Source organism: Lepidochelys kempii, chromosome 1 (genome assembly GCF_965140265.1).
Source record: "Lepidochelys kempii isolate rLepKem1 chromosome 1, rLepKem1.hap2, whole genome shotgun sequence".
Classification (NCBI taxonomy): Eukaryota; Metazoa; Chordata; order Testudines; family Cheloniidae; genus Lepidochelys; species Lepidochelys kempii.
Window position 1 is genome coordinate 38,338,232 of NC_133256.1, and position 27,682 is coordinate 38,365,913.

Here is a 27,682-nt window from a genome sequence, read left to right on the forward strand (position 1 = left end):
TCCTTAATATCATTGTTTATTTTAAAAATAAATTTATTTTAGACAAACAAAATTATGTACAATATGTACATTGGGTAAAGCTGGTTTGTTTGTTTTTTTTAACAAATATACCCTTTTGCTAAGCGTGATAGGTGCTTACAAGAGTTTCATAAGTCATATGTTATAACTTAGTGTCCATTATAACATTACCATCCTTGTCCTTAACTCTTACTCTCCCACAGACATATTTTGTTTCCTGGTGTCCATTCGCATACACAGTCTTGACAGTGCCATCTGGATATTCACGTCTCTTGAACTGTGGCGTATGCAGCTCTCTCTGGCCATTGTTAAATTCTATAGTTTTGCTTCCATCTCTGTATTAAATGAGTGTATACAATTAAATATAAAATACACAAAAGGCACTGTACATAGACTGACAGGGCCAGCCTTAAACTGAAATTCCAACACCATACTAACAGTTATTCCTAGGCAGGAATTTAATTGAATGTAGAAATTTGTAAAGATTCTCAAAGAGCATGCACTGTTTTTCTAGAACTTTATAGTTGTCAAAAACAAACTCATTAAAATCACAATAAAGTTGATAAATCTCTCAGCTGATCACTAGTGTTGCAGTTAATTTTAAACAATATTAAAGCTGCATTCTGAAAGCAATTTTTTAAAAAAAAAGTTCAGAGAGGCTGTTTTAATAGTTAAAGCAAGGAAGGAGAAGTAGAGATCACTGAAGTGTAAAAGTATGAGAATCATTAGAAACATGCATCTTTGGAAAGTTTATTCTTGATTTAGTTAAATCAAGGTATGAAATATAGCTTACCATCCTATTTGAAGCATTGGAAGGCCCAAACAAATTTGTCCCTGATTCAGGAAAAGTATTTAAGCACATGCTAAAGTGCTTTCCTGTTTTAGGGCCTATATTAGTACATGCAATTAAATAAATGAATGCTTGGACTCTGTCTCTTAAAAGCAGATTACAACAACATGTACTTTGTGTAAATACATTAGTTAGTATAAACTGCTACATTTCTTCTATATATCAGATATGATGTATCAAACTTTTTCAAGTGTAAGCTTCTCAAAAGCTCAATAAGGTTTTAAATGAAGTCTTTTCTATTACTAGTGGATTACCACAGTTATACAAATATTCATTTTTCATCCTTTCATACAATATATCCATCTTAACTTGAAGACAAGCACTGTACACAGAAAATGACTACTCAAGGAAGGGTGGATGAACTTCAGTGTGCCAAGAACTCTTTCCCCCCCTCTACTGTGTGGGAACATGTAGGTATATTAAAAGTAAAAATTTACCTCTGCACACGAACAATAGTGCCATCTGGAAAAATGCTTTCCTCTCCCCCATCCATAAATAAATTCTTAATAGTTTGGTCAGGAAATGTAATTTCTTTCCTTCCATCAGGGTAATGCTTCTCTGTAACAATGTACATATTTTGTTTCAAAATAACTATAGAAAGTTTTTATATGAAAATTAAACTATACAGATAAAAGGTTCATAGTTTTTACCTGTTTGTCCATTTGAGAAATGTAAGACTTCTAACCCACCAGGGTATGTAGTATGAGTTGTCTGGGCATCTGCATAATAGTAAATCTATAGAGAAGAATAGATCGTAAGTGTCTTTAAGAAAATCTGGCCATATAAACTGTCAGGAAGATAATTTGGATACATACCACTCTTTGATCAGGCATAACTTGTTTCACATCCCCATTAAAGAATGTTACAGTTATGGTCTTTCCATCCGAACTCATTTCTTTCCGTGTTCCATTAGGGAAAAATATAAGATGACAGCCATTTTTTAAAACCTTTTCAACCTAAAAGGTAAATTACATAAAGGTGGATGTTCAGCAATAAAACTGGTATAACGTTTCCAACAATAATTTCAATTAAAATTAAATTCTTTGGTCATTTTAGCAGTTTGACAGAGTTTGAGCTATTGACAGGCAAATCAGCATTAGACGAATATTTGTCTGACTTTTGCCCAGACTTTAAGACTGAGCTCTTTGAGAGCCAAAGTTTGTTTGCATTTCTCATCCAACCTTGAATTTCCATAACTTTCCATTGTCTGGTTTGACACAATAATAGTAATAAAATGCAGTCAGAGACGCTGTTGTGGAACCAGAAAGCAACACACAGGAATAACCATTTATGGATTTGTCATCCACATTCCTGAAACAGTTTCTCACATTTTGTCAAACCAGTTCTCCAATAATTTTCTCCAATAAGCAAACAAAGTAGTTTCTTTTCCCTTAATTGTATAAATTCTTGTTAAATTGGGCACATGGCCCAAAGACTTTATTTATTTAAAATAGAGGTTGGAAATATCATTTTTAATATCATAGCACTAGGGAGCCTCAGTCATGTACATTGTACAGCACCTAACCTAATAGTCAAACAGAATAAAAAGACAGTCCCTGACCCAAAGAACTTAAACTAAGTATAAGACAGACTGATTGGGGTGGGGGGAGTGTGTACAAGAAACAAATGAGACCCTCGTTTTCCTTTTTTTGCTGGTTTGGTCATTTCCAATTGGACTCAAGTAAGAAACCATCCTATGTGTATATATGGAACAGTTTACAACACACAATTTTTATGGAAGTGATTTAGGTATTTAGATTTTAACATTTATCTTAGACTCTAAATGCCTCACAAATGAAAGGGATACCCACCCAACAGCCCCATATATAAATTGAACAAGAGAGGCACCGCAGCCCTGACAAAGATGAGTTCCCCTGAAAGAGTTAATTAATTGCCCAGATCTATTCTCTGTAGCCTCGTAAAGGAAATCTGATCCTACCTTTCCATCAGGATAGTTAACTTCTCCCTGTATTTCTTCACTACCTGTAGACACAAGAAAAGGGGACTCTAATGGCACACACGTTTCAGTAGGGGACATGTCCTGAAATGAAAAGATTTCTCTAGTAAGCAGCTGTGACAGAGTACAACCCTGTATTAATACCCTCCACACTACTGTAATAATCATTGTACAAATTATGTCCTGTGAGGTATCATTTGAAAACTAATAACTCACTGTCAATATCACGATGAAATACATACAATATTACATGTAAAATTAGGAACAAATTGAAATCATGACTGAAGTTTGTTTATCAGACAAGTCTGGGGAGGGGGTAAACCTGTTTCTCAAAGACAAAGGACAAGCCTCTTGCCAGGTGTAAATCTACAAAGTGGCCATTCTTTGACAAAGGGGGGCTTGAACAAACATCTGCATCTTAGCAAACAGCAGCATGAAACCTGGTTCACCTCAAAACTCCAGCCTCACAGCGGGAATGAACTTCATTTAAGGGTAGCTTTAAGGAAAATGTATTTCAAAGGGGGACTGAGCTATAAAGTGAGGGGCAAAAAAAACCCTAAGTTATCTCTCCCTTGATTTCACCTTGAACCAAATCTGGAGTGTTATGTTTTAGTACTAGGAAGCATTTGATCTCTATTTCTCTTGTAACCATTTCTACTTTAATGCCTTTCACATAAAACCTCTCTTTGTAATTAAATAAACTTGTTTTATTCTTTGATCAAAACTAGTCCAGTGTTGTCTCTGAACTGAATTGTGTGGGTAACTCCATTTAAAGTAACAAATTGTTGGATATGGATCCCCTTAGAGGGGCAACAAATGTGAGAAAGCTGGAGAGTGCAGAACATGTTTTGGGGGGAAATTTGGGACTGGAAGTGTGTTGGGATCACCTTGCAAGTAGTAACCAAGGCTCATGGAAGCTGGAGTGAGATGGCAGGCCTGCAGCTCTACATAGTCACTTAGGGTGTGACCTGCATGCTGTTTGTTAGGGGCCCAGCTTGGGAGCTTACAGAAGCAAAGCATTGTGAAACACCCCAAGTTGCAAGGCAGGTGACGAGACAGCCCCTCACTAGTCTGGATTGCAACCTGGAATGTGACAGCATTAAATCAAGCTCCATTTTTGTGGGATTTTTCTGGAACATAAAGGTAATCTAACTTTTCTATCACATCTGGTATCTTTTTTTACGCAGCCAAACTTAAGGGATTTTTCGGGAAGTGAGAAGGCAGCTCATGAAAGCAAGGAGGGACCAAGAGAATCATCAACCCAAAGCACCTAGAGAAAAGATCTGATATAGCTTATTGGATAATGACAAATCCACACACAAGATTTGTTAGGTTTTGGCAATCAGCTTTTGCCCAGATTGTTAAAGTGGATCTCATAATAACAAATTCCAATCTGGTGCTTAACTTAAATCATCAGTAACAACAGATTCCAAGGCACAGAATTATTATTCAAGTTTCATATACTTCTAGCAAATGCTACATACAGTAATTGATAAAGATGTATTATGTCTCAACTACCTGCATTTTTACAAAATCCACTTGTTCTTTCTTCAGAAAAGAGAAACATCCAGTTTTTTCTACAAACATTTATTAAAATTCGGTAAATTTTGTAAGATACTTTGCTTAGCTACAATTGAACATTACCAAACATCTCCCCCTGCTGTAACCAAAAAAAATATGGTTCCAAATACTAGATGCAAGTGTAATTTTCTGTACAAGTATTCTGCATTACCAAAGTGTAGTTTAATATTGTAGTCATTACTAAATCTTGTCTAGTGTTCTTATGGTAGTTCCACAAATCACTTTTCAGGCTTCACATTTATGTAATGCAGATAACTATTATTTGGAATCGAGTCAAAATAGACAACATTCTGGTACAGGACTTACTATCATAAAAGTCCTCGAGGAATCTTCTAGTGTCATCACTGTCTTGTCAAAGTTACTCCCATCACTAACAGGTGCTGATTTAGGTCTTCTAGAAGGCTTTCCTGTTCAAATTATAAAAACTTAATTTTACATCATCTCAGCAGCCAAGAAGCAGTTTGGGTGTTATAAGCAAATATAATGATCAGAATGATAAACTATACTGGATATCTGCATATCTCATGTGCAGTGTTAACTTGAAAGCAGTATCTTCAGCTACTCAAGAAGAATTAATATCCAGTTAAGTGTGTTACCTCAGATATATTATTGCTTGCTATAGTAGCAAAGAGCTACAATTTATGTTTCAGAGTAGCAGCCATATTAGTCTGTATTCGCAAAAAGAAAAGGAGTACTTGTGGCACCTTAGAGACTAACCAATTTATTTGAGCATAAGCTTTCGTGAGCTACAGCTCACTTATTCGGATGCATTCAGTGGAAAATACAGTAGGGAGATTTATATGCATAGAGAACATGAAACAATGGGTATTACCATACAGACTGTAATGAAAGTGATCACTTAAGGTGAGCTAACACTAGCAGGAGAGTGGGGGGGGGAAACCTTTTGTAGTGATAATCAAGGTGGGCCATTTCCAGCAGTCCTTGCTTACAGACAGCCCCCCAACCTGAAGCAAATACTCACCAGCAACCACACACCACACAATAGAACCACTAACCCAGGAACCTATCCTTGCAACAAAGCCCGTTGCCAACTGTGCCGCATATCTATTCAGAGGACACCATCATAGGGCCTAATCACATCAGCCACACTACCAGAGGCTCGTTCACCTGCACATCCACCAATGTGATATATGCCATCATCTGCCAGCAATGCCCCTCTGCCATGTACATTGGTCAAACTGGTCAGTCTACATAAAAGAATAAATGGACACAAAATCAGATGTCAAGAATTATAACATTCAAAAACCAGTCGGAGAACACTTCAATCTCTTTGGTCACTCAATTACAGACCTAAAAGTTGCAATTCTTCAACAAAAAAACTTCAGAAACAGACTCCAAGGAGAGACTGCTGAATTGGAATTGATTTGCAAACTGGATACAATTAACTTAGGCTTGAATAGAGACTGGGAGTGGATGGGTCATTACACAAAGTAAAACTATTTCCCCATGTTTATCCCCACCCCCACCGTTCCTCAGACGTTCTTGTCAACTGCTGGAAATGGCCCACCTTGATTATCACTACAAAAGGTTCCTCCCGCCCGCTGCTCTCCTGCTGGTAATAGCTCACCTTAAGTGATCACTCTCATTACAGTCTGTATGGTAACACCCATTGTTTCATGTTCTCTATGTATATAAATCCCCCCACTGTATTTTCCACTGCATGCATCTGATGAAGTGAGCTGTAGCTCACGAAAACTTATGCTCAAATAAATTTTTGTTAGTCTCTAAGGTGTCACAAGTACTCCTTTTCAATTTAAGTTATGAAAGTCATAATAAATGTGCTATCTATATTATATTTTATTTATAGATTTCAAATTATAAAAAAGGCACCTTTTCAAAGCTCTAGGTGCCTAACTCATTTATTAATTATATAATGAAACAACAGCACTGAGATAATCATTCCAATAGGAACTCAGCCAGCAAAACACCTACAGAGAGATTCCTTTCTACCCCTTTTGATTTATAAGCTCATCCTTGTTCTTTTCCAAAATAACCCTATAATGGTGTGTCCTTGCAGCATTCATGGAAGGTTTGGAACAAGTGAGGGGAACAATTTCCAGCATCTCGAAACCCTCACAGAGAACAGAAATGTCCTTCCAGCTACCCACTCTTTTATAGTGAGGGATGTCCAGTTTAGGCACTGCTGCAGACTGTAGCTGTGGCAACCTGGGACCAAAAGAAAGGCGATCTCTCAGGTACACCAGTCTCAAGACAGATAAGGCTTCATAGGTCATAAGCCAAGACTTAAACTATACCCAAAGACCAACAAACACCCAGTGAAGATCGTAGCATCAGATGCTCCCAACAAAATGCCTCACTCAGTAAGTGAGCCACACCATTCTGTACCAGCTTCATTCCTTGAATGATTTTAAAGATGTAACCCCATATAGAGTGCATAGCTATGCTTTCGTTAAGATAATTGCAAACAGCAGCAAGGTTCACATCTGAAAGATTGCAACCTCCTAGCCAGACGCAGATGTAAAAACAAAAAAAAACCTGGACTACTGCTGTAATTGGAGAGTCAAACAGCAGCTGGGATCTGAAAAAAAAATCACTCCTAAAATGCAAATCTTAGTATCTAATAGTGGATGGATTCCCTCAAATCCAAGGGACCAATTATTTCCAGCTGCTTCCCCATCACCTCGACTTTTACCTCATTCTGATCTGGACTGAGCAGCCAACTCAGTCATTCATGGCCCAATCTTAGTTAGAAGCTGTCTGAGTCACATCATCCAAGTTGAAAATGACAGATATACTTTTTGGTGTCATCAGCATACTGAAAACATACTTTATGCTTTCCTACTAACCCGCCTAATGGCCCCATATATATGTTGAACAGGAGGAGGTGATAGAATGGCACCCTGCAACACCCACTACTTTAGAGGTCTTCAGAAATTGCCTCCAACTACCTCTTTTGTGATTTCTCAGAGAGAAAATAATCACAGCACTGAAGAGCAATCCTGTGCTCTCCCACTAGAGTCTGTAAGCACGCGAACACTACCTGGTGATCAAAACGGTATCCAAGGCAGTTGATCGATTTAATACTGCTAGCACAGATACCTTATCTTCATCCATTGCCAGGAGATCATTGACCAATGCAGTCTCTGGGCCATACCCAGTTCTGTACCCAGAGTGGGAAGGAAATCAGGGACACACGTACATACTGAGAGAGCTGTGTCCACAACTTTCTCCACAATCTTATCCAAGACGATATTTATTATTTATCAGAGCATTAAGTCTGATTTTTAAACTTTCACATGCATTATATTTTTGGACTATTTAATACATGCATTGCCTGAGGGAAATAAAGATATTACCAATTATCAGTTGCTGCAAACAAACATTAAAACTGGCAATTTTCTTTTAAAGAGTTAATACAATTCTCCTATTAAATAAATATTTATACCTTTTACTGGTGAATAACCTTTGCCATTCATCTTGCTACTCTTTTCCACTTGAGGAACTGGAGACAAAAACTGTTTTTTTTTAAATCTAGTTGATGGACTCTGAAAATACATAATAAAGATTTTATTTAGTTCAAGAATGGTTTATTCAGTTCAAGAATGGTTTATTCATAGCACTCATCAACACAGACCACTTGTCCATAATTTTTATAGCAATGACTGTTAATTATACACTTTTAAAGTATATTGTGAAGGGAATAAAGACTGAGCTCCTCTTTCCTCTACTTCCTCACTATGCACAATCCCAGAATTTTACCTTGGTGCAGTTAACCAGGGATAAGTATACTCCTCCTTACATTAGTTTAAGTTTTAGTAGTCTAACTGTAAAATCCTTCAGTGAAGACTGGCTGGTTTCACTGGATAATCTTTAGAGTGCAAAGGCACCAAAGTCAATTGTACCTGATTTCCCTATCGAACTCCAAAATAATTCAGTTTGAGAGAGCAAGATCCTGGAGAGCATGGTACCTGCACACAGTGAAAATCCAGGTTTATAGGGGCAGTAGAAGTCAACAGCAGTGTACTGTCTTACAAACACCAATACACCCCCATTAAATTAAATGAAACATCCAACTGGTCTCTTCTGAATACCAACTGAAAATATCAATGAGCCAAAACTCACTATGCATCTGCAAAAATCAGTTTAATACACCTCAAAACAAACAACTTACTATAGATTCTGCTCTCTTCAAATTCATTCCAGAACTTTCAGCCTTCCTGTTGCTTTCAGCAGCTTCTGCTTTCTTCCAAACTTCTAGACGAAATCTTTCCATGATTTTGATCTCCTCTCTTAACTCTGTGTTCTCCTTTGTTAAGGTTTCTATCTGGTTTCTAAGGCGACCATGAGTAGACGACCATTTTGCTTCTCTTCGCTTTAAGTCTTCCTGCAAATCTGCAAGCTGCTGTTTTAAAGCCTTAGAAAAATATTTATCAATTGTTTGTAGGAGGATACAAACCAGTCATTTTCTGCTGTATTAAAACATAGACTAGAGAAAATAGTAATGTTTTATTAGCAGTGACAGCACAGAAGACAGTGACCCAAAACTAGTAAAATCTTCTGTGTGTGAAGGGCAGGAAGCGTGTTTTCTTTCCTAAAATCAGGAGCTACTTTGTATTAATAACTTACCTGATCTCTCTCCCAATCAGGCAGCGAGCTTCATCCCTACTCAGGCCCCTTTACACTAGATAAAAGGTCCAGAGCAGTGTAAAGGAGCCATAAAAGCCTTCCCTTGTTAGAACAGGGGATTACCCTGGTACAGGAACTGGAGTGCTTCAGAGGAGTCCTTCACAAACCTGGCCTCAGGGGCATGCATACTGAGGATGGGGCTGCAGCACACAGCACTACAGAGGTTCTGGGCAGCCTGCAATATTGTAGACAGGTCCCTCCCCCAGGACTGCCTAGTTATATGGGTGGCCTCTCCAGCCTCCAGAGCAGCCCAAGATAGGGAGGGTGCAAAGGAGGCTTAAAAGACAATTTACCTCACCTTCTCCCTGGGCTGTAAGTTCTGTGTGCAGTGTAACACAGAATCTCACCCTAGGTCCTAGGGAAGGAAAAGGACTTTTTCTTCATAGTGTTCAAGATTGTATTCTTGTCTTTTTTTTTTTTAATTAAGAAAAAGCAAGCTAAGTTTCCCCATCTGTAAAATAAGGATAACGATATCACCTTTGTAAAGCACTTTGAGATCTACTGATTAAAAATGCTACATAATAACTAGGTATCATTATTATACAGAGATGTCTAGCTAGATGGTTTGACAAGAGTCATGCTGCCATGTAGATTATATTTGGTTTCACATTTCAAGCCAAAAAATTAAAAAATGAATATTATATATAAATATGCATAGAAAAAGTCCATTTGGCATGATGGGCCAGGAAGCACAATCATGTATAGTTACAAACTTAATACCAAATAAAAGGATTTTTAGGGCAGTCTGAAAAACAAGAACAAATTTTCTATTCCTCTTTCCCTCCCCAAACAAGCTCACAGGAAATCAGGAATTAAGTAATTTGAATTAAATAACTGTCACCTTTTATTTTGATCACTTTAGATTGAGTTAACCAAATAATAATGGATAATTCAATCACTAACTTTAGTAAGATATTAAAAAAGAAATCCAAAATCCTAAAAGCTAGAGGGAAAGATACCAAGATTACAATAAACTGCATTATTCAGACATTTTTAGCAACACGAATGTGCTATGCACCCTAGTAGTGACTAACAAGTCTTATCTTGTTCTAAGCAATAGGATTAAACATGATGGAAAAGAGAAGACATGTTTATGCATCAGACACATTATAATCAACATCTATTATGAGATAAAACTGTGCTTGGCATGCAACAATTATGGACAGAACGATGCTTGATACAGGTTCAATTTTGCATTCAATTCACTACAGCGAATGAATTTGTTTGCAACATACTTATTACAGTAATATTTTGTAACTTGATTTAGTTTATTGGTCTGATGTCATGTTCTTTGTTAGTGCCATTCTGCACCTTTTTTGGTATGGGAGTCTGACAGAAAGACAACAGTTCTTTAAAATACAAAGCAAAACAAAAACCGTACTAAAGCAAAACGATACTTATGTGAAGCCTGTGATTTTCAATGTGGGAATACTAATGGATGCCAGTCATCTTGGTCTAGTTTTATTTATATATATTTTCCTTCCTATCAAACCCCTTCAAATTAACAGGATCTACGAATTCCAAATTGCACAACTGTGAAAAGCTGAAGTTTCACTGTGAAGATCAGAACAATCTTTATATTTTTCTTACCTGAATTTCATCACGCTCCTTTTTATCTGGCATCGCTCTAGCTGCTGTGGAATATTTTTCAAAAACTTTACGGTCTTTTTGCAGTTTTCTCATTTCTTCTTTTTTAACTTCTTCTATCCGAGCCAATTCTTTTGTTTTCTGCTGTTCAAAGTCGGCTATTTCTCTCCTGAAATTACACAAGGTAGCTTATTGTTCTGGAATAGAACAACTTCAAGTTTGGAGTATTTATATTTTTTTTTGTGTTGTTTTTTAAAGGAGAAAATTAAGATTTAGAATTTTACTCCTCGGTAACTGAAAATAGTAGTATCTCCTGTTCCCAGAAAGACTTTCCAATGTAAATAAATTACACATACTATATATTTAGTTAGAAGGGTCTCCTCACTGCCACTGCTGAAGTCTTAAGAATCATCTCTTCGCAGTTCCCACTAACAAGAATCCGCTCCATATTTACTGTTGCTTTGACTGACAACTGGACAGAACCTCTTTTCAGAGGCTGCAAATAACATTCCTTAATTGGCAAAAGGGATCGCTATCGTCTAATATAAGGCATTCCCTCTCCTTCCTCCATCCCTAACTCTACCCCGTTTCCAGCCTACGTGAGCCCAGGAAGGTTCAAAAATACATCAAAAATATCAAAAAAAAAGAAAAAAAATATCAAAAAAAATATATCAAAAAAAATGATCAAAAATACAGCATCATAGTCACACTTTAGCAAGACACCAGGTAAAAGCATCAAGCTCTGGAAAACTGATCTTATTCTATTTTTTTTTTAAAAAAAAGATTGAGTCATTTAAAACAATCTATAAAGTATATGGGAAAAAAAAAATCTCCCAACCATATGAGCTTTCATACTGAACAAGTTGGGTATAGCTTTTTTAAATCATGTTTTGATCCATTTTCTAGAGTAGCAACTTGAGTGATTAATTATACAGTTTATTTACTGCATGTTGTACATTTAAACTACCTATAGTGTCAAACTTTTTTTTACCTATCTATACTATTATATTCTAAGAGATGCCAGTTACTTACCTGTATACTAAATATATCACGGGTGGCCAAACTGTGGCTCACCAGCCATAGCCAACTCTTTTACAGTTAAAGTGTGGCTTGCAGAGCCCCTCCATTCTCAACCTACCAGACTGGGGGGCAGGTGGAGCTCAGGGCCTCTGCCCAGTGGGAAGGGAGTCTAGGGGCTTCAGCCCAGCAGGAGGCATCTGCCAGGGCTCAGGCCCCACTCTTCCTGAAGCCCCAAGCACTGGCAGGCACCACTCGTGGGGCTGAAGCCCAGAACCTCACCACCCTGCCGCAGGGTGGAAGCAGGTGCACCCAGCACTCAGACTTCTGAAGATCATCAGAGGACCAGTAAGTTTGGCCACCCCTGAAATAGATCTCTGTAATATTTACTACTATCCAATACTAGTGTGCTTACCTGCAGATTTGCTCATTTGCCTATCTATAAAATAGCTCTAACTAAACAGTTAAGGAAATGTATTTACTAAGCAAATAAAATAAACTGAAATACTCCCAATGAAAAATTACCTGAGATTTTCTAAGGAGCTCTCTCGTTCTTCACGGAGTTTTGTTAGAGATGCATTTTCAGCTCTGAATCTTTCAATTTCTGTTTCCAATTCAACAAGCTTCTCTCTTAGTACCCGGGATCGAACAATGTCTCCTATCAAGGAACAGGCATACCCAAGTTAAGAGACATTCATACAGAGTGTTGAAGTATACACTAAATTGTCAGATATAAGTGATTTCATCAGTTGATCTTACTCTGAGGCACAAATAACTAGTCTCCAAATAATACAGTAGGTGATAAATAAGTCAGTCCTTGTCAAAGCAATCTGTGCTTCTTATTCAACCATCTCAGGTTTTGAATGTATTTGTTGCACAGGCACAACAGGGTATGCAAGGACTACAAATTTAAATCTGAATTAGTCTTCAAAATAGAGTAATTATCATTGAAGTTATGATCAGGGTTCATACAGGAGGCGGACGGGAGGTGGTCAGGCTCTTCAAAAGCAGTGCCCACAAAATAAACTCTGCCCATGCAGGTCAGCAAAATAAGACCAACTTCGAAGTTTATTATGCAGATGTTCAAAGTATGATTGTTCATACTCTCGTTTCGGTGAGCCTGGCTCAACCTCAGTAGGTATATCTACCCAGCAAAGAGCAGAAAGCCCCCAGCCCGGATTGACAGACTTGGGCATGATCTAGATCTTTTTTTTTTTCCCCCTTTTCTTTTCTTTTTTTAAACTTCCAATCAAGAAGAGCCTAACAGAGCCCATGGGTGTTTTCGACCTTTACATCTACAAAGCTCACAGCAGCAAGACTCGCAGCCTGGATCAACAGACTTAAGCTTGCAGGGCTCATACCAGTACTCTAAAAAATATCAGTGTAGACAGCTCTTCGAAGTAGCAGCTCAGACTCTGAAGCCAAGGGAGAAGGGGGTAGGCTTCAGAAATTCAGAAATGGTATGAGCCCTGCAAGCTTAAGTCTGTTGATCCAGGCTGCGAGTCTTGCTGCTGTGAGCTTTGTAGATGTAAAGGTCGAAAACACCCATGGGCTCTGTTAGGCTCTTCTTGATTGGAAGTTTAAAAAAAGAAAAAAAGAAAGGTATCTCCCAACCACTTTCTACTTAGGGCACCGAAGTGAAATGGTGCTCAAAGTTTCTTGTGGAGATCTATGATCCTCCATCTCCTTTCTTACATGAGGAATGAAACAGTTAATATTGATGTTTAAATCTTTGTCAGTGCGCATCTGAATAAACCCATTCCTGAAATTAATGCGGCAGTTCTCTCTGCACTGATTACACACTGACATTTTTTTAAATTTTCTTCTCAACCATAACACTAGAGGCTTTAATTAAAAAAAATCAAGCAAGTATATTCTGGATAACAAGACAAAGTTGAATCCATACCCTGTTTATGGTATAAAATTATTTTGCCAGATATTAAATGATCAGCAATGTGCTTTTTGTATTTTAGTACCTATCTTGATCAATTTTGCTAAGTATTTTTCCAGTAAGGGTTTATTAGAATTGCTGAATTTATTCCAATAGTTAAGAGAAGGCAGATGTGGATACAGATTGACAACAATGGGGGGGGAAAGTCTCTCACTTCTAAGACTTTTCAGCCAAGCATTAAGCGTTACATTTGACAACGTAATACAGTTGTTTCTAAATCATCTACATACACAGATGTAGTCCATCCTCCCAGCTGAGTCCATCCTCCCAGCCCCAATAGCCTAGGAAACCGAACATCCCAGGATATGAACTCTTAACGCAGAGGCTGCAGTGCATTTTATAACCACTAAACCATTAACAAAGTCCAGGTCTGCAAAAAAAACAAAACCAAAACCGACAATATTCCCTCACATATTTTGCATTAGAACAATCAGCTTGTGTACTTAAAAAAAAATCCTAGTGACCAGCAAATCTAACAATTATTAAAATTAGGTTGCTGTAAAGGATGATGAAAAACTAACAAAGGAAATGTAGCTACAATCCCAAAGATTGACTCTCTAGTAGGAAGAAGAATTGTGCTCTGAAGATTGTTAGGAAGCGGCCAATGGGGGCTGCGGGGGCAGTGCCGGCAGGTGAAGGCAGTGCACACAGCTGCCTGGCCACAGCTCGACCTAGCAGCTGAGCAAGGAGGATTTTGCCACTTCCAGGGAACCCCCAGGTAAGCGCCGCCCAGGGCCTGCCTCATCCCACTCCATGCCCACTCTGCCCCCTCCCATCACCCAAATTCTGCTGCTGCTACTGGGGGGAGGGGGAGAGGAGGGGAGCAGGGGTCCTGGAATGCATGCCACTGCCCGCCCCCCTCCCCAGCACCAGCAGGGGTCCCCCTGCCAACGGGGGTCCCGAGCCATGCACTGCCACCTGTCCCCCTCCCCAGCACCCAGGCCATCCTTCCCCAGCACCTGCGACCCCCCTGGGCAGCCCCCACCAAGTGTTAGTCACAGGTATTTTTAGGAAAAGTCACGGTCAGGTCACAGGCCGTGAATTTTTGTTTACCTGACCTGTCTGTGACTTTTACTAAAAATACCCAAGACTAAAACGTAGCCTTAATTATGAATTAGGTAGAGCTGGTTGAAAATTTTTTTACAAATCGGAGTTTTGTCAGACAACACAAGTTTGTTGAACCCAAAATGTCTCGTGAAACCAGGGCAGATTCAACAAACTTTTGTCAAGTCACTAGTAGGGTTCTGATGGAACCCAGTTCCCACGGTCCACAGCTTAAGAGCAGCCCTGTCACACCAGGGCTTCAAGCCTCCCTGTTGTGGAGCCAGGAAGCTCAAAGAACTGGGAGCCTGGAAACCCTGGGCTTAGGGCTTCCAGGATCCATGGCTCCAGGACAACCCCATCATCTGGATGGACATCCCTGGGCCAGAGACCCCAACGATTCCAGACTCTCAGACCAGCAGACTCTCTGTGCAGCCTGATTCCCAAGTGGCCAGCCCTGGGAGATGCAGACCCTGGAAGTCCCAGAACTGACTGACTACTGAGGTTATTAGCAGTCGTGAAAATGAAAAGAGTGTCAAATTTCAGTCAGCAGCTTCCAGACCCAGGGAGCATATTTTGTTTCAGAAATAGCAAGTGTTTGTGTTCCCCCAAAAATTCAGAATTTCCAGTTCACAAGAAATTTTGATAAATTTGGTTCTATTCTGATTTGGAACAAAACCAAAATTTCAAAGTAGCAAAGTTTCTTGCAAACCAGAAATCTCAAATTTCAGCCCACTCTAGAACTAAGTTCTAAGGGCCTGATTCTCCCCTTACTTACACTATTTTGACAACTATAGTTTTAGATTTCACTGACATTATTCATAATTTGCACTAGTATAAATGAGTGGAGAATCAGACTCTAAAAATTGATATTTGGTACAAATCCCTTTCAGTAATTTCAATTAATAAAATCTATAAAGTGATCTGAGCATCTAGTTAAAATTTTTTGAAATCATGTCACTGGCCACTTAAACATTTTTTCTAATGCAATTGCAAGAGCCCTGCATGGATACAAAATTTGTATCCGCATCCAAGCCATAAAAACGAGTCGCGGATATCCACAGATTTGCATGCTCTAGCTATTGCTCTGTGCTGAACGGTTGCAATAATCAGCAACAGTTTATGACAGCACCCACTAAATTCACATGACTGATAATTAACAGAAACTGCAAGTCAACACCAGTAATTTTTTCATTCTTCTCCATTATTTTGATTGCATGTTTTAAGAACACCTAGTGCTCAATCTACAGTGAAGTTTGTGTGTATATATTATTCTCTTACCTCCTGGTTCTTCTTGTCCCACATTTGATTTGGTTTCATGCCTTGCATGACAGCCTGGCTTCTGTTTAGGTTTCAGTGAAGGAAAGAGTTTCATCATGAGGTCTGATGTGGGAGGTGCACTTGCATCACCATCTGTCACACTCTGTTTGGGCAAATCATCTCCCTTCTTTATTGAAGCGACCTTCCTCTTTATTGTTTTATCTGGGGCAGCCATTTCACTTTTATTGTAATAGTCAGTTTGTGGAGGTACTTTAATGGTATCATTTTGGGGTACTTCATGCTGAATCTCATTTTCTTCAAGGTCAGTCCATGTTCTTTCATCATCAAACTCAACCTTATTCCTATTTGTACATGAAACTCTTCTTTGAGATTCAGACACTTTGCTATTACTCTGATTTGGTAGCACATTGGATTCATCACTACTATAATCTTTGTCTGATAAGTCAAGATCAACATCCCTACTTTTGCTTTCTTTGCTGAGGTCTTTGACAGGTCCTGTGCAATCACAGAATGCTGGATTATCTTCTCTGATGCTCAAAATGAACTTTTTAGCATCTTCATTTGAACATTTTACGGTAGTCTCAAGTTCCTCCTCAGACTCTGTAGTAATGACACTGCTTCCATCATCCTTATCTTCATTTACATTCCATTCAGTACTTTTGAAAGTTGGAGATGCCACAGTGGAAGAAGTCTGAAATATTTTACTATCTGTTTTATTGAATTGGTCCCTTAGTCTAACAGATGCCCTCAAATCCAAGATTGTATGTGTAACTGCCCTGTCATTTTTATTTCCTTGTAAGATAATTTCTGCTTTTTTATTTTTATTTATAATATCTAGTGCATTCATCTGCTGTGGCATTGCTTTGACAGGGGTAGAAGACATTCTACGGCCTTTTGAAATTTGCTGATCTCGATCCAAGAACCTTTGTACAAATGAGGAATTACTCGAGAAAGATACTTCATCAGCAGCCTGTTCTAGAAACAAAAATTCATCTAATTCTATGTTCTCTTTTTCTTTTTCTTTTTCCCAGTTTTCCAACTTATTTTGGAATGAAAGTTCAAAAGAATGTTCTGAATCTTTTACAGGGTAACTTGTAGAACATTTGGAAAGAGAAAAAGTTTTGGTAAACTCTGTGGACAGCTGAGGCTTTTCTGTATCTGAAAATTTGTCAGTAGGCCTGGCAAAATCCATTATGTTTTCCTTATTTTCAAATTTGCTGTTGATTTCTGATCTGAAAGAATCTTTGAACTGCCCATCAAGATTCTTCTCAGTCTGCAGTCTCGCTGTTGGTGGCGATACATTTTTTCCATTATGATTCTTGAGTATTATGGCCTTCTGAACAGGGAAGACAGAATCATTTATTATTTTAGCAGCTCGGTTACATTTTTTAGACTGCACAGCAAAATTCTCAGAAACTTGTTCCTTGCTTAAAGGTGCAGTTTTCCGCTGTATTTGTGGTCTGTCCGCTTTAACAACGTTTCTGTCCTCCAAAGTAGTTTGCTGAGTCATCAGTTTGCTTTCTTTATACTTAGTTACTTTAGATTTGGCATTAGTGAACCTAGTTAAGCCTTCTCCCCGTTTCAGAAAGGGCCGTTTTGTCTGTAGTTTCTGAAAGGTTGACCTTCCTACTTCCTTTAAATAAAATAAAATAAAAAAAAATCAAAGGACAACATTAAAACTTCCATTGTAGTATGGATAAGTATATTTACAGACTTATCTAAGTAAGGCTTACTAATATGTAAAGTTACACAGTACCTGTCCCACTATAGTTTTAAGGAAGGTCAGAATCTTAAAAATAGAATAATTGTTTTTAAGAACTTGAATATTGCATATATAAAGTTGTAAGCTCTTCAGGGCAGGGATCTGTCTTCTCACATGTTTGTAAAGTTTCTAGTACGTTTTAGGAAGGTATATAAATAACTGTAGTATTTATAATAAACAACCTCTTGCTCCTCTTTTTGCTTCAGGCGCCGGTCTTCTAATCGTATCTGTTCTTCAAGGAATTCTTCAAACGTCTGTTTCCTCTCCTGAATCCCAGCTTTAATAGGCCTAGTATAATTTTTTTTAAATTACAAACTGCAATGTTAAAGTTAAATCTTTGTTTGACAATGCAATTAAAAATATAATTTATCATACAACATATGAAAATTATATAAGCAGGTAAGGAATCAAGAAGTTCTTCAGTCATTTTGGTATCCAATGGCAAAGCTAAGGCTATTTAATTTGAAGAATATGCTAGATTACCAGTGACTCTCAAAGACAAGCACAATAATATTACAGTAGAACCTCAGAGTTACGGACACCTCGGGAATGGAGGTTCTTAACTCTGAATAAAATGCAGCTCTGGCTCCAGCAGTTCACACTCCAGGCCAGTTTCCAGAGGCAGCTTCCTTGCAGGCAGTTTCTTTACCAGGCAAGCTTGTCCCCATCCTGACTGGGATTGGGAGGGGAGGTGGTGGTGACGAAAACAGCACATCCACCTGCCGGGACAGGGTAAGGTGGTGAAAAGGCCCCCCCCCCCCCCCCGGCCACAGGAGGGGGTGAAAACAGCACCCACAGCTTATAGGGAAGCAGCGCAGACCCCAGTGCTGCTTGTGCTCCAGCTTCCTTGGGTTTGCAATGGAGGCTCACAGCTTTGCCTGCAAATCTCAGTATCTTCACTTCCTAGCAGTAGGTGGGTGCCCTGTATGTGGGGATAGGGGTGGGGACAGGAAGCCCAGATGTCTCTACCTTTAAGAAGCAATACAGGCACAGTACAGTATTTGCTTCTTTTTTTTTTTGGGTCTCTGCTGCTGCCTAATTAGTTACTTCTGGTTTCACATGATGTTAGATTGACCGATCAGTCCGTAACTCTGGTGTTCGTATCTTTGAGGTTCTACTGTATTTTATCACATTTGTTTTAAGTAACCATGAAAGGCCCATGTGACGCATAACTAGAAAGGGTTAAATATCCTGCAAAATAAATAATCCACAGAAGAAATGTGGGGAGATAATATTTGTGGTTTTGTGTATTTATATATGTATGAGTAGGGTGGACAATGTAATCAACAGTCCCTGTCTCTGCTGTATTCTGATAATTCAGCAGTCAAAAGAACATCCTATCATGTAAATGAATTGTAAACATGGGCTATCTCACTATTCATCTCTCTTTGAAATGTACTGTGAATGGTGGAGGAACAAGCAAATGACTTATGTTAATTCGTATAGCTAAGTATCAGTGATGGACCTCCTTCAAAGTCATCCTAATTACCTTTTGTTCCCTGAGGAATTCCAACTTGTCAAAAGACATGAAACTGTATAAAAGATCCTTGGGTCCTGATTCTGTCATCTCAGATCTGCTTAGACTTCATCAGGGGACATCTGAGTCACAAGACTAAGGTCCTAGTTATGCTGGTACGCTCTGAATATGAGATTTGGACATTGGACTGTGACCTATGAACTGAATTCTAAAGGAACTCTTTCCAACTACACCATCTCTGCTGTGAATCTGAACCTCAATGAATTGAACTCATGTCTGTGGATGGATGGATATTTTAACAATACTCTTTTGTTTTTTAATAAATTATAGTTTAGTTAATAAGAATTGGCTATAGCATGTATTTGGGTAAGATCTGAAACGTTTATTAACCTGGGAGGTAATGTGTCTGATCCTTTGGGATTGGTAGAACCTTTTCTTTTATATGATGAAATAAGATTTACAGAAATTTTCATCATATCTGATGTGGGTACCTGGAATAAGGCCTGAGGCTGGATCACTTTTAAGGGAACTGTGTTGTTTGGACTTCTAACCAGTGAGGTAATAAAGAAACTGTTTTATGCTGTCTTGGTAAATCTAGGTATTGGAATATCCACCAGCTTTATGGGTATTGTCTGCCCCATTCTTTGCCATTCACCCTAATTGAGTGACCTCAGCTGGCTCCCCACTAGGGCCCCGGTCACAGCACGTCTAAATCTTGCTGCTTCTTCTTACAATGGATGTCAAAGACCTGATCCTTCCACTATGTCAATCTCTTATCCAGGATCTGGTCATGTTCCAAATGCCTACACTGCCCTAAACACCCATTGCTGGCCCATGTCAGCTGACTCAGACTCATGGACCTCAGGCCACAGGGCTATAAAATTGCAGTGTAGATGTCCAAGAACAGAGAGTGGTCCCAGACCCGGGTGACAACCTGAGCCCAGACATCTACACTGCAATTTTATAGCCCTGCAAGCCACAGTCAACTGACATGGGCCAACTGCAGGTGTTTTATTGCAGTGTAGACATACCCCTTGTGTCTTGACTTCTCCAATTTTGCACTGAGTGCATTCAAAATGCTACTGTTAAGGTCATCTTCCTAGCCTGTCACTCTGAATACATCACCCCTCCTCTTTCACTGCATCAAACACAGACTTCCTGTCCATGCTTTCAAAGACATGCACAATTTAGCCCTGTTCTATTTAACCCCATGTTCATTTTGGTTTTGCTTCATCAGTAATGCCAGTCTTTACCACCCATTAGTCCATTTTACCCCCCAAACACCTTCATTCTTTCTCCCCTGCACCCACACACAAGAGAATGACTCCTCAAAATGTATAAAGTCATCACCTTATCCTCTTCCACATCTCTCCTTCAGACTCACCTCTGCCATGATGCTTACAGAAAAAGGCCACCTGATAATGGCTATGCCAGAGAAAGTTGTGATTACTGCTACTGGATTGGCTTATTACAACTATAGTTGTGCACAGTAAAGCTATGCCAAAACATGATTTTGGTTTACCATTACCTTATCCCTAGACTCATTTATTTCATCCACCTGTTATGCCACACCATAAGAATTTAGGGGCAGGGACTTCTTTTGCCATATCTCTGTATAATGCCTATCAGAATGGGGGCCCACTTGGTTGGAGCTTCTAGATACTACTCGAATACAAATATTAAATTTTAAACCACTTTCAATCAATCTTAGAACTTGGTCAAAAAAGATTGGATAAAACTATTATATATAAGCTTATATTTACCTTTCCTCTATGTTAGCTGCTTGTAAGCATTTTCTTCCATTGGAACTTCCAGACAAATCTACATTTCTTGAACATAAATGATCAGCGTCACTGTCTTCACCTCCAACAGAGTTTTCCATCTTTTGTTTTGGACACCAAGTGCTTTCTCCTATGAAATCATGGATATTTGTCTTTTTTTCTACAAGTTTTCAGCTTGTATTTAAAAACCAGGAACAACACTTAGAGGCGATTCACAGATTACGAAGTCAAAAGGGACTATTGTTATTTAGTCTAACCTGGGTAACACAAAACCATGAGACTTCCCTCAATTAATTCCTTTTTGAACTAGAGTTTATCTTTTAGAACATCCAATCTTGAATTAAAAATTTCCAGTGTTGGAGAATCCACCTCAACTCTTGATAGTTGTTCCAATGGATACTTAGGGTCATTTAAAAATGTGCACTTATTTCCATTCTGAATATGTTCAACTTCTAGTCATTGGATTGTGTTATATCTTTGTCTACCAGGTTGAAAAATCATCTATTATCAAATTTTTATTCTCCACTTCTAGACTATGATCAAGTCTAACTTCCTCTGCATCGCGCTAGAGGCTCATGTTCAGTTCATTATCCACTGTGATCGCAATACTCCAATAGTAGAGTCAATTATTTCCAGGATAGAGTCCCCCATCCTGTAAGTACAACCTGCATACTGTGTTCCCAGATGTATGACTTTATATTTGATGGTACTGAAATGCATACTGATGTTTGCACACAACTTGTCAAGTGATCTAAGCATTGTGTATCAGGGACCTGTCCTCTTCATTATTTACCATTTCCCCCAATTTTGTGTCATCTGCAAACTTTATCTGTAATAATTTCATGTTGTCTTTCAGCTCATTGACAAAAATGTTAAAAAGCACGAGGCCACACGATATAAAGGACCTGATCTTGCTGCCATTGAAGTGAATGGCAAAACTCCCATTGGACTTCAATAAGGGTAGAATTAGGCCCATTGGCTGACAAATATATAGTCTATTGACAGGCAACTAGGATTCAATTACCATCAAGTGAACAAATAGTTAAAAGAAAACTAAACGTTTACAGTAGCCTAGGAAGATACTAAGATCAGTAACTATGAAAAGACTCCAGCTTATCTAGAAAATTGGGTCTTTCAATAAATTTAACTAACCAGTAGTATTTTTGTGGTCCTTGTTCTTCCAATCGCTTTACATTTTCAGAGATGCATCTAGACGAGGGGTTCTCAAACTTCATTGCACCACTACCCCCTTCTGACAAAAAAAAAATTACTACATGATCCCAGGAGGTGGGACCGAAGCCTGAGCCTGTCCAATCCCTGCTACCCAGGGGGTTGGGGGGGGGGAAGGCAAAGCTAAAGCCCTTGCCAGGCAGGGAGCCTGTAATCTCAGCCCCACTGCCCAAGGCTGAAGCTCTCAGGCTTCAGCCCCAGACACTGGGGTTTTGGGTTCAGTCCCTGGCACGAGCAAGTCTAAGCCAGTCCTGGCAACCCCATTAAAACGGGCTCACAACCCACAGTTTGAGAACTGCTGATCTAGACACTGTTTCTCACTGATAGAATCTGAAGATAAACTGCTCTTCAAAGATCAGATGAATTCCTTGTCGTTTAACTTTTGTAGTAATTCACTCTTGTGTATGTGAAGAAACAAAAGAAAAATCATCCAGGATAGAGCACTATCTCCACTGAGATTCTGGTACACAGGTGGTGGCAAGTAAGGCAGTGTTTAAACTAGCTGGATGTTGACATCATTGACTCAGATCTTCTGACTTTCGAGCATAGTCTCGAAGGGGGAGCGGAAAAAATGCATTATGCTTTGTATTTCCATTACAATATTGTTGTCTCTGCGAGGAGGAGACAGCAGTTCCAGAATTGGATTGGTCACATGTTCCTATGGATAGGGGTCCAGGTACTTTTACACACATCTGGCCAGTCTGTAGCCAAAGGTTTTTTTTCCTTCCCCTCCAGATGAAGCCTAAGGGTATTTCTGTGGGGTGGGGAAGAGTGAAAAAAGGGACTTAGGGTCAACAGTGATGAAGCAGGTTTTCTGAGACAGCTGAACAGAGAGAAGAGAAAGGGAAATGTTTTGGGGGGAAAGTTTAAGATTCACATTTTTTAATTTTGTTTTTATGTTGTCGAGCTTTCACTATTTTTCTTTCTTTTCTATTTAGACTAAGTTCTCCAAAGCAAGGGCCCTACCATGCTACGTGTTTGTACGGCACCAAACACAACAAGAACCCAGTCCTGGTTGAGGTGTTTGGATGCTACTGTAATATGAATGTTGAGTAGTAGTTTTTAAAATGAACAGGAGTACTTGTGGCACCTTAGAGACTAACAAATTTATTAGAGCATAAGATTTCGTGAGCTACAGCTCACTTCATCGGATGCATAGAATGGAACATATAGTAAGATATATACACACACACACAGGTAAGTTGGAAGTTACCATACAAACTGTGAGAGGCTAATTAGTTAAGATGAGCTATTATCAGCAGGAGATAGAAAAAAAAAAAAAAAACTTGTCACAATTGTATGGTAACTTCCAATTGATCTGTATCTATCTATCTATCTATCTAACTATATGTTCCATTCTATGCAGCCGATGAACTGAGCTGTAGCTCACAAAAGCTTATGCGCTAATAAATTTGTTAGTCTCTAAGGTGCTACAAGTACTCCTGTTCTTTTTGCAGATACAGACTAACACGGCTGCTACTCTGACACCAGTTTTTAAAATGTTATTTTAAATAATGCAGTGTTTACCTGGGGACTAATCCAGTAGTTTTGTGATAGTGTGTGAAAACAGTACTCAACATTTTAAGTAGAATATTAAAATTAAAGTGTTCAATTTCCTTAAGGTATACTGTATACTTTACTTCTCCACTTACCAGAAAGTCCTTGATGGCCAGATACCATGATAAGTAGTTTCTTTTGCTCTTCCATAAGCCTTTGAAGTTGTTCCATCTGTTGCTTCTTCAGCTGTTCTTGTTTCTGCTGTTGTATTTCTTTTAGCTTTATCAAGCATAAAAATTAAGTGTGTTTGAAGTCAATAGTTTTCTTAGAATCTATATGAGATTAACTAGCATGAAATGCTTGTTATATTTCTTGCCTGAAGATGCTTTATTATAACAAGTGGCATTTGAACAGGATGTAAACAAGCTATGTTAAAACTAAGCCCTTCACTCACTAATGGTACATTTTAAAACAAATTATACTGAAGTTATTTCCATCAGTGCCCAATTCTTTAATAGTTCCCCTAGCCTTTAAACGGACCAACTTGTAAATTATATAGAAAACCCCACCTTGAAGACTTTTTTTGTAAAATTCTTTTGAAAAATATCAAGATTCGGCTAATACTTACGTTTGTACTAGTACCTTTTTATTAATACTTGAAATATCTAATGAAAATGAAATCCTTATCATAGGAATTCATCCTGTTGCTCATTTCTTATTTGAAGTCATAATATAACATGTGACATCTCAATTAGTTACAGAGGAAAAGGCTTTGATCTGACAGAGCAAATGAAAAAAAGAAGCACTAAAGACCATTTAGAGTCATAATGCCCCAGTGAGGTAGGGAAGTTTTATACTGATTAAAGTACAGAGGTATTAAGTGACAACTATGGGCCACTAACTGCCACCCTTACATAATAGTGCCTTATTCCACAGGAAATCCCATTGAAAACAAAGAGATTACTTGCAAAAGTAAAATACTACTCAAACATGAACAGAGGTGACAAGTTGAGAACAGATTCCAGGTCCTGACTCCAACTCTTGTATTCTTACCACTAAATTGTACTTCCTCCAAAAGTGTTCTATCCTCATGCTGGTGTCTTCATTAAACAAACAGGAAAGTAACCACCTCCAAAACATACCACAACTCACACACACCCCATTTAGAAAATGATTTCTAAATAGAACATCAATGCTTGGTTTAAAGAGCACCTTGTGCCTCTTTACACCATCAACAATTCCTCTTTAAATATCAACATAAAATAACGTATAGTCTTTGCACCTCATCATTATTCCATATTGGTGATGTATTCATTTACTTATTCATATGTAAAATACTTTTGAAAAAAAAAAACAGTTTTTAGGGTGAGTTGTGACATTTTGATCTGGAGTGTCTCATTTTATTTTCAATGTTATCAAAGAGGGCTTTGTTTTCATAATAATCTGACTCCAATACTTTATCTACCTAACCCAAATTAAAGAAGAATTATAATCAAATGGCAATTCAAGTAGCTTCCAGAAGCTGCATATTCCTTTATTCCTCATTCATCTTTAGTGCAGAAGTATTGCAAATATTGTACAAAAAAAAAAATTTAACAGCACTTCGAAAACATGAAGTCTACTCAAGACTCAAAAGATTCATCTTCTGTTTACAAATTTTATCTTGATTACCCACGTCTGGTTTTATAATCTTTTCCCTCATCTAAATTTAACTTAAAAAATAAGCTGTTAGTGTATGTCCAAACATAAAGCTGTGCACCCAGTATGTGATCACATGTAGTGATGTACTCAGCTGTCCAGTTCAATCCTATGGTCCCTGATCCTGCCATGTCACCTAAATGAGTGCAGCCCGATGCCCACACAGAGGCAGAGTATGTCATTTCCTCCCCAGATGCAAAACTACTCAAATGGAGAGAGATTTTAAAGCCAAATATATTGGCATAGAAATTTTCTAAGGACTAACAGAATATTTTGCTATAGAAGAAATGGATAACAAAACTGAAATTCCTCACTGGGTCTCTTTAGCTTTCAGATTTCCAACTACACTTTAACATTTTAGTACTACAGGTTTTAAAAACTGCATTGTTTTCTCTCAACTTCAGTGGAACAGATGATGGAACATTCTAAAACAGCTGAACAAATAAATACTCTAACTTAAAGCAACTCACTTTCAGAATGGGACCAGGGTTCGGCCCTTAATATTGAGTATTATGAAGAAGAGAGAGCTAGATTAATGATTTACTGTGATTTGGAATTCACTCTTTAAACTAGCGTTGTTCTGAAAGCAAAAGCAATACCTCTTGCCATGTTTAGGTAGCTGCAGTCACCTTGCAGTTAACAGAAGATGTAATTATAGACTATAACAAGAAATCCTAATGAATGCATGTCAAGGGAAAAAAATGTTTTTTTTTACCTGTTCAAGCTTTTGTAGAAGTGGATCACTGTAATCTGCTTCATTCTGATCATCCACCTCATCACATACAGTGTCAGTTTTAGGGGCTTTCCACAGAGCTGGAGCATCTTTAAGTGTTAAGATGGGTTTTTTCTTGACCAAATGAAAAGCTGCAACTGGAAAAGTTGTTTCAGTTGTATTTAACTGAAGTCCACCTGGGCTGCCAGACTCCAAGATTTGTTCTTCATGCATGGAGTCTTCACTTATAGAAATGCAGTTTGAAACATGCAGCATTTTAACTGGGTGACTTATAATGTTTACAGTTCCAGATGACTGTTATCTCTCTATTTGTTTTCCAAACATGGAAACTAAGATTTAGTATGTCTCTGGAACAGGAAGTATTGGACATCCAGTGTATGATAAAATTTTGTTCACTATTTAAATCTGCAGCAGTGGCCATCTGGAAAAATGAATTTCAATTTAATCTGTTATGCAAGCAGCAGTACAACTGGCAAAGTAATATCGGTTTGGTTTTCAACTTTAAAAAAAAAAAAAAAGGTATTTCCAGGTATTTAAAGTTACACGTGAAAAAGTTCCCACTCGGGCACTCATATTACAACCCCGGGGGGCGACAGGGTTCCCCAGACTACACACGTCAAGCCCTGACAATTCCGGCCAGGGAGTTTTCCAATGGGTCTAAAGCACACAAAGCAAAAGTCCTGTTTTCATGAGAAGTCGATGCTTTTAATAAAAAATGTCTTTAGCTGAACGTACGAAGGAGACCGTCTCCCTCTTGACAGAGAAGGCTTGGCAGGTGGGACATCACATCAGTTTTGAAGCGAGCGGGCAGCAAGCCTGGCAACAGTCCCCTCATGCACTCAACAGGGCAGCTGCGGGGAGGGCAGAACAAACCACAGCGGCATTCGCCCTCATCACCCGCAGCATCTCCCCCGCCCCAGCGCCTGCACACGGGCCGACGTGCCTCACGCCCTGACACAACCACTGGGTGCGAGGGACTCACCACGGCACGACTGTTACAAGCGAGGGACACCCCGCCACGGGGCCCAACGCCTGCCCTGTCCCAATGGTGCGCGTACCTCACCATCACCCGCCGTGAATAGTGGGGGGGAGGGGGCACAACAGCCTCCCCCCGCCAAGAACCTCACCCCTCCCTCAACACCTGGGGGGGTGGGGGCGCGAAAGCAGCCCCTCCCAGGAGGGGACCGCCACAGCTGCTGCCCCCGCCCAACAGCTCCCCCCCAGCCCTGCGCACCCAGGCAGTTACTCCGCGCGACCCCCATCCAGGCACCCGCTGAGCCGAGCACGGCCTCGGCCCGGCTCCCTCATGCCCTACACACCGACAGCCCCTCGGCCCAGCGCCCCCCGCCAGCTCCCTTTACAGACCTGCCGCCATCGTGCGGCCTCCCAGCGCCACAGGCTGGACGATGCCGGGCCCGGGGTATTGTGGGAGTTGTAGTCCCAACTCGACGACTTCCTCTCCGGGCTGGGAGGGAGGCTTCGGCGTTCGAACTACAGCTCCCGAGAGCCTCGGCCAGCAGCCGGGACGTTATTGGGCTTCAATGGTAAATCTC

The 27,682-nt window shown here is 39.3% G+C and overlaps 1 protein-coding gene across 8 annotated transcripts; it reads right to left on the minus strand.

The window, feature by feature from the left end:
* On the minus strand, positions 1 to 27,561 carry CPAP (centrosome assembly and centriole elongation protein). Of its 8 annotated transcripts, none has more exons than XM_073339350.1 (16): positions 27,495 to 27,561; positions 26,112 to 26,266; positions 23,854 to 23,977; positions 20,954 to 21,101; positions 17,896 to 18,001; positions 15,952 to 17,584; positions 12,204 to 12,336; positions 10,665 to 10,830; positions 8,560 to 8,802; positions 7,834 to 7,933; positions 4,713 to 4,813; positions 2,808 to 2,909; positions 1,684 to 1,824; positions 1,519 to 1,603; positions 1,306 to 1,426; positions 1 to 353 (listed from the first exon to the last, which is right to left on the minus strand). In XM_073339350.1, exons 1-16 carry the CDS (start codon positions 27,502 to 27,504, stop codon positions 161 to 163), a joined length of 3,561 nt encoding a protein of 1,186 aa, XP_073195451.1. In that variant the 5' UTR covers positions 27,505 to 27,561; the 3' UTR covers positions 1 to 160. The 8 variants fall into 8 exon arrangements, 6 of the variants coding, with proteins under 6 accessions (XP_073195451.1, XP_073195434.1, XP_073195443.1 ...); XM_073339333.1 differs by lacking the exon at positions 27,495 to 27,561 and adding an exon at positions 26,865 to 27,472; XM_073339342.1 differs by lacking the exon at positions 27,495 to 27,561 and having other exon boundaries at positions 26,112 to 26,471.
* Positions 27,562 to 27,682: the final 121 nt, after the last annotated feature.